The 8,331-nt window shown below is 31.9% G+C and overlaps 1 protein-coding gene across 1 annotated transcript in view; it reads left to right on the plus strand.

The window, feature by feature from the left end:
* Positions 1–6,665, plus strand: part of LOC110460939 (acyl-CoA dehydrogenase family member 11-like) — a 26,726-nt gene extending 20,061 nt beyond the window's left edge. Inside the window, exons 11-14 of the mRNA XM_021514169.1 lie at positions 404–496; positions 1,268–1,535; positions 3,988–4,054; positions 4,265–6,665. Of these exons, the coding sequence (XP_021369844.1) occupies positions 404–496; positions 1,268–1,535; positions 3,988–4,054; positions 4,265–4,388 (552 nt within the window). The 3' untranslated portion in view covers positions 4,389–6,665. The remainder of the gene's footprint in view (positions 1–403; positions 497–1,267; positions 1,536–3,987; positions 4,055–4,264) is intronic.
* The last annotated feature ends 1,666 nt before the right edge of the window (positions 6,666–8,331 follow it).

The following is an 8,331-nucleotide window of genomic DNA, read 5'->3' on the forward strand; positions in this document are numbered from 1 at the left end:
ATTGGGCCTGTAGCATGCTGGGATGAAGGATTACCATGTTAGTTCAAATGAATGACCTTGATCCACTTTCAACCTAATGTCCTTGTTCGACAATCAAGGTCAGAGGCGTCATATGTTTAAATCTTTTAATAGGTTCTTATGAAATCTTAAGATTACAAGTGTTAGATTAATAACAGGTGAGCGATGCAGGCCCATTGGGCCTCTTGTTTTATTTTTTGTTTACAGTTTGCTTTGCTTTGATAATAAATCTGTGACATGACAAATATTTTTGCTGGATCGATTGTTTGCAAAATGCATTTACCACAAAAATATGAAATTAAAACAGTTCCAGAAATTGAAGCATTATCGTACTGTATGAATGCTTGTATATTTGTATTTAATTTGTTTGTGTGATTGTTAACAGGCGATGTCTGTAGTGTCTGAAGGTTTGGAGAGCTTTGGAGGACAGGGCTACATAGAAGATACCGGATTACCTGGCCTGCTAAGAGATGCCCAGGTAAGATAACCAAGATAGAATGATTAGAGGTTAGGTTTAGAGGGAAAAGTAGCAGAAGGAATTTACATAAGAGGTTAAAACTGCTCAGGTGATATAAGGGCCACATTCTTTTATCACATTCCTGGAATGGTTTGGCAAATTAGTCAATGGTCTCACAGTTATGAAATATGGAGGGACCTAGCTTGTAATCTGTTCTTCAAATGGCATTTAAAAGACGAAATTAGTTAATTAACATAAATAAAAGGTAAACTCGGGTAAAACTGGGATTATTTTTCAGCTGACGTAAATAAATTTACAAAGAAATGTGGGACATAGTGGAATTTTCGGGGTTTTTTGTCCTTGTTTCCAGACAAGACAAGGTTTGGTTTGACATTCTGATAGTAAATGATTTTTTTCCTTATATTGACTTTTGAAATAAGGGTTCATCCTAGATTTTATATAAAACCGAAACATTTCTGCAATAATTATTTCAGAAATTTGTCTATTTTTTTCCAAATTGGATTTCACATTGGTAAGAAAATTGTCCAGAATATAAATGACTCAAAAGTTACATCAAAGCATTAACTGACATTAACTGACATTAACTGACATTATCTGACATTAACTGACATGACATTAACTGACATTAACTGATATTAACTGATATGGATGTATGCCTTGATATAACGTTATATGCCTTTCATTAGATTAGGGAAAGGGTTTATTACAGGATGATAAAAATGATTTGTATAGCTAACATGTAGCCTTAATAGTATTTTCATTAATCTCCAGGTGCTGCCTATATGGGAGGGGACAACCAATGTCCTTTCATTGGATGTACTGAGGGCTCTAATGAAGACCAAGGGCGGGGCACTCCAGGTCTGGCATGATGACGTCATCTCCAGGGTCCAATCTGCTGGTCAACACAAGGAGCTCTCAGAAGCAGCAGAAAAAGTCACCAAGTGTGCATCTTCTGTCGTTGGTTTTGCACAAAAACATTCCGATGTGTTTGACAAAGCAGCTCGAGACTTTGCCTACAGTTTGTCAAGGACATTTATAGGTAAATTAATTTGATTTAATGTACATTCATGATTTCAGGCACATATGATTACAAACAAATCATTTTATTTGCGTATTTTATCAACTCAAAATTGTTTCAAAATATTTTCACTTCCGTGATGCATTAATGCATCATTCGTCCCAGACCCGGTGATGCATTAATGCATCATTCGGCCTAGGCCTGGTGATGCATTAATGCATCATCAGGGCTTAAAGGGTTAATAGCATCAATCCTTTTGGTTCCAGAGTCAGAGGCCATTAAAATCAAGTAAAAAAAACACAAAAAAATATGTGAAGTGCAAAAAAGTAAAGTGATTTAAAATATCTTTTTAAAATATCTTGAAGTTAAGCATTCACAAATATATACTGATGGCGCTGGATTTAAACTTGTTGGTTTTTGTTCCCGAAACCAAATTGGCAGGGTTTAAATTTCATAATGAATAGTCCTAAATAAACCTCTGTCAGATGAGCAACAAATTCACAAAATTTGATGTTTTTGTGTGTAACTCTGTGAAAAACAAGTGTTTTAAAGTAAATACATGACTGTGCTGTAGTATAAGTTTTATACAACAGAGTTTGTTATACATTGAATGTATTTCTATACAATTGAAATAAATTGTATACAATGTTGATATCAATTACACAATCAATAACAAATACACTACATGTATTACCAAGTGGTATGTTTAAAATATTAATGCTATACAGTAAATATAAGTTTTATACAGTTGATATAAGTTCTGTACCGTAATTGTAAGTTCTATACAGTAAATATAAGTTCTATACAGTAAATGTAAGTTCTATACAGTAAATATAAGTTCTATACAGTAAATATAAGTTCTTTACCGTAAATTTATGTTCTTTACAGTAAATACAGTAAATGTAAGTTCTTTACAGTAAATATAAGTTCTTTACAGTCAATGTTAAGTTCCTTATAGTAAATATAAGTACTATACAGTACATGTAAGTTCTATACAGTAAATATAAGTACTATACAGTACATGTAAGTTCTATACAGTAAATATAAGTTATATAACGTAAATATAAGTTCTATACAGTAAATAATAAGTACTATACAGTACATGTAAGTTCTATACAGTAAATATAAGTACTATACAGTAAATATAAGTTCTTTACAGTAAACATTAGTCTTTACAGTAAATATAAGTTCTTTACAGTAAATGTAAGTTCTTTACAGTAAATGTAAGTTCTTTACAGTAAATATAAGTTCTTTACAGCTGTAAATGTAAGTTCTTTACAGCTGTAAATGCAAGTTCTTTACAGCTGTAAATGTAAGGACTATACAGTACATGTAAGTTCTATACAGTAAATATAAGTACTATACAGTAAATATAAGTTCTATACAGTAGATGTAAATTCTATACAGTAAATATAAGTTCTATACTGTAGATATAAGTTCTTTACAGTAAATATAAGTTCTATACAGTAAATATAAGTTCTTTACAGCTGTAAATGTAAGTTCTTTACAGCTGTAAATGTAAGTTCTTTACAGCTGTAAATGTAAGTTCTTTACAGTAAATGTTAAGTTCCTTACAGTAAATATAAGTTCTATACAGTAAATATAAGTACTATACAGTACATGTACGTTCTATACAGTAAATATAAGTACTATACAGTAAATATAAGTTCTATACAGTAAATATAAGTACTATACAGTAGATGTTAGTTCTTTACAGTAAATGTAAGTTCTTTACAGCTGTCAATATAAGTTCTTTACAGTAAATGTTAAGTTCTATACAGTAAATATAAGTACTATACAGTACATGTACGTTCTATACATTAAATATAAGTACTATACAGTAAATATAAGTTCTATAGAGTAAATATAAGTACTATACAGTAGATGTAAGTTCTTTACAGTAAATGTAAGTTCTTTACAGTAAATGTTAAGTTCTATACAGTAAATATAAGTACTATACAGTAAATATAAGTTCTTTACAGCTGTAAATGTAAGTTATTTACAGTAAATGTTAAGTTCCTTACAGTAAATATAAGTTCTATACAGTAAATATAAGTACTATATAGTAGATGTAAGTTCTATACAGTAGACATAAATTCTATACAGTAAATATAAGTACTATGCAATAGATGTAAGTTCTATACAGTAAATATAAGTACTATATAGTAGATGTAAGTCCTATACAGTAGACATAAATTCTATACAGTAAATATACGTACTATGCAATAGATGTAAGTTCTATACAGTCAATATAAGTACTATACAGTAAATATAAGTACTAGACAATAGATGTAAGTTCTATACAGTCAATATAAGTACTATACAGTAAATATAAGTACTATACAGTAAATATAAGTACTATACAGTAGATATAAGTTCTATACAGTAAATATAAGTACTATACAGTAGATGTAAGTTCTATATGGTAGATATAGGTTCTATACAGAGTGTTATTGCTATTTCCCTTTTACAGGTGCCCTCTTGGTACAGCATGCTGTGGAGGCTGGCTCCGACCCAACAGACATCTACGCAGCACAAAGGTATTCTTGGCAATTCAGAAATCCTAAAATTTTATGGTGCAACCAACATTTTCTCACTCAATGATTTTTGCCCTGTAGTCTTTTAAAATATGTTTTATTGTTTGATTTCCATTATCATTAGAGGCTTTCCTTACCGGGTATTCAAAATAATGTTATGTTGAATATTGAGTGGTCTTGTAATGAATGAACAAATTCATAATTGTTTCGCAGATGGTGTGAGAAGGATTTGACTCCAGTAATTACAAACCAGAGCAGACGACACTTTTCCTCAGACACCGCTGACCAGGACTTCCAACTCCTCTTCAAAAATTACCATGATGAAGGTCGACTGTAGATCAAGGTCACAGTCATGACCATGAAGGTCATAGACACAATGAAGGTCGTTTATGCAGAAGTTTTATATAATATATATAAATTCAGAGGTTATTTTACGATATCTTATTGAAAAGCATAGATATTTCACAGACTTAAATACAAAGGCAAAAACGGTCTGCCTGGAATATATATGTGCAAATATAGGTAAGCGTTGAGCTGCTTACATTGGCTGTCAAAACATGCCAACTGGAAATTACGAATTCTACGAATGTCACCTGAAAGTAGTTCAATACTTATCTTTTTTGATATTTCACTATAATGTCCTAGAAAATTAAATTAATTTATTGAAATTCAGCATTCAATTCAAATTTATATGTACATATTGTATGTTTGTTTAATGAATAGTTCAGACATCTTCCAGGAAGGTCATATTATCTAATGTTACAAATGTAATGTTGTGATAATGATGACGTCATCGATTGTGCCTTGACTAATATAGCCATTATAAGTATTGTAGGGTAAGGTAGTGGCAATGCTATACAGTAGTATATATAATACTGACATATAGAATGTCATGTTGACGTGTATTTATTTTCAATGTTGCAGTTGAAATTACAATTATTTTTGTATAGCAAATATATGAACGGTTTAATGAGTGGAATACAAATGTACCAGCAGCTAGATCACAATATGTTGTATAAAGGAAATGGTTTATAAATACAAAGCTACGGGATAGAAAGTATGGTGTGTTATGTAGCACCGTTTCTAACATCTTATTGCAGATAAATTTAATGATGTTTGCACATTTTTGATTTTTTTTTATGAAATATTGATATTCTGCGTGCTATAATCATCTGAAATGTTCATGTTGTCCATTTTGTCAGAAATGTTAGGCTTAAATTTTGAATGTTGAAGTGATTCTTGAGGATTTTATTAGTCAAGAGAACATCAGTTTTATTTAGAGACATATGTCCTGTTTTTGTGAGGTGCAAATTGTGTGACTATATTTTGGTGTTTTAAGTTTTTTCATTTTTTTTTTCTTTTACTATAAGTGATAAGTATCATTAATGTTTTTACTTTGCAATTGGATAACCTTGTAAAGATATGTAATTTATAAATAATTTTGTATGCACAAACTTAAAAAAGTCAACCTCAGATAATCTAGTCACCACGTCCAGTAGTCCTGACCTCTGGCCAGTGTTTGGGGAACCCCTTTACCAGTAATCCAACTGTTCATTGTCTACACAAATCTAAACTTGTAAACAAATGAATCATGTACTGCAGAACGAAAAATGTTTGTGGGCACCTTTCTTCGTGGTTTGAGGATATTTAGATCATTTTGTGGTACAAACTTTTGTACATATGCCACATAGACAAACAGTTGTCAATATGTCAAGCATATATTAGCTGAAGTAACTGCTAAATTTGATCTTTAAATGAAATTTATCTTTGTTTAAAACTTGAGCATATCTGTGATTTTCATTATGCATGTTTTTTGTACAGTAAAATTAGAAATAAGAAACCTCCAGAAATCCATGAGGTCAGTCTGCTACAGCGCGAATGTGTTTACAGTTATATTGATAGTTTGTCATGGTGACTAAAAGGATGTTTGTGGTTAACAGATTTCGCTGTACATTACACTCAAATTGAAATTATGTTTTGTTAAGAAATATTAAGTACCCAGAGAGAGCCTACACGAACGGGCAAGTGACCCCATAACCTTACATGTTGTTAAGTAAAAAAGTTCACAAAGTTGAAATTTCATAGTAAAAATTGATAGATTTTGTTTATGATTTTCATGTTTGATAGTTTTATTTCAAATCATTTCATTCATTAAGTTTGAGAACACGGAAATTTGTTTTGTACTTCATAATGGTCTTTTACAACTATTGAATGTGATTGTGTATTAAAATTTGTTGATTTTTGTTTCCAAAAAAATCAAACTGTTTATGACAGTTTGAGATTTTTTTGGATATGTAAAATTTGAGAAATTAAATCTGCTATAGCATTACCAACTACATGCTTATTTTATGATTGGAATAGAATTATTACATAATTTCTCCATGACAAATCTGATGTAAACTGTAATCCTTGTCAATGTTGTCAAAATACTCCAGCATTTAAAATCATATTTTGACACTGCAGTGAAGATATGAAGTGCTTTCATTTAGCATTCACAATCAATAGAATTAACGAGTCCCTGTACAGTGTGTCATGCTATAACTGTGCGGTTTGGTCTGTAGAGATTTACTGGATGAAATCAAAGTCTGATGCCAATAAAGATAATGAAATCTTCTTTAAAAATGTTGTGTTTTTCATTCTGAGGGAAAATGTCATTTTCATTAAGCAGAGAAAGGGAAATCCTTTGATCCTTGTGATACATGTAAGCTTCCTTTACAGAGAGTTCATGGGCGGATCTAGGCTTTTTGTGCACCCTTCCCCTCTCATTTTTTTTTGCCCCAGACATTTTATGGAGGGTGGGGGCTACATAAAGTGATGAAATTCAAATATAACTTCACTATTTCACCCAGAGCAGTTGATCTTTGGCATGGAGGGTCAAATGTTGTGGGGAAGTCAAAATAGCATGGGTTTTTTTTGGAATTTTTTTTCCTATTTCAAGCTTTACTTTTTAGCTCACCTGGCCAAAAGGGCAAAGTAAGCTTATGCTGTGGTGCAGCATCCGTCGTCCATCAACTTCTTCCTTTAAAATGCATTTAGTCCTTAAAAGCTCAGAGGATTTTAACCAAATTTGTTCTGGAGCGTCATCGGCCAAAGGGTTCTAAGTTTTATATAAACTGAGGGTATGGCTCCCCTTGGGGCAGAGGGGCAGGGCCAAATAGGGGGAAAAGCTAACCTTCAAATATCTTCTCCTTCTCAACCAATGGAGGGAAGACTAAAACTGTATGCCCCATATCTACAACGTTATTAACATTACTGCAAAAAAAACCTCACAGTGTGGAAATGTTCGTGTCTTTCACTTTGAGTAAATTAGCGCAAAAATATCCACAACCGAATATATGGTAATAGATTACAGATATATAATGTTCATGTTTTTCGCGCAAAAATTTGATCTGTATGTGAATATTTACACACACAAAAATTTCTACTTTTATATCTATTGAGAACTTAGAAAGTATGATAAGATTTGTTCTCGTCTAAGTGTAGAAAGTGTATATCATGTCGCGTATGACAGAAAATATGATGCATATGTGGAGTTAAAATTAAACGATAAAGGTGACAATACATATACGGTGTATAGACAGATTCACTGGAAATTCAGTCATGGTCCTTTTGAAATGTTTTCCTTTGAAATTTGCTTAAAAACAAGGTTTCTCCCAATCAAGATGTCATCAATTATTACTGTTACATGTATATTCTTTCTGCTTCTGATTTTTAAGGTCTGTTTCACCAAGATCATGACGTGTAATATGTACGAAAATTTCCAGTATTCCTTCACATGCGCACACATCTTTCTGGCTGTGGTTTCAACAACTACGTACCGCACCGTGGCTCCATCTGTCGGATATTACATTGACATAGAATCTGGTTCAATTCTTAAGAATTAAATTTGGAACATTTTGTATCACCTGAGTATATACATGATTCTGAACCCAACATAATGGTTCGATCATTTTATATAGATGAAAAAACCACTATGGGACCTATGACAGACCCTTGTTGAACTCCCGATGTCATAGGTATCCATTCGCAAAAGATAAAACTATTTGTATGACCTCCCAAAGACTCATACGTCAGATGTGACACAGAAAGTTTTGTCTTACTGAAAAAGTTTATATCAGGTTACAATTGTGAAAAAGAAATCGAAAATGTGACTCCAGAAGTGGTCTCATTGTGAAATACAATGAATTTGGTCAGGTGTGATACAAGAAATTCTCACATGCTGAAAAATACAGATTCAACCAGTCTCGACTCAAAATGTTCTCATGATCATGAAAAAAACC

Source organism: Mizuhopecten yessoensis, unplaced genomic scaffold (assembly GCF_002113885.1).
Source record: "Mizuhopecten yessoensis strain PY_sf001 unplaced genomic scaffold, ASM211388v2 scaffold10523, whole genome shotgun sequence".
NCBI classification, from domain to species: Eukaryota; Metazoa; Mollusca; class Bivalvia; order Pectinida; family Pectinidae; genus Mizuhopecten; species Mizuhopecten yessoensis.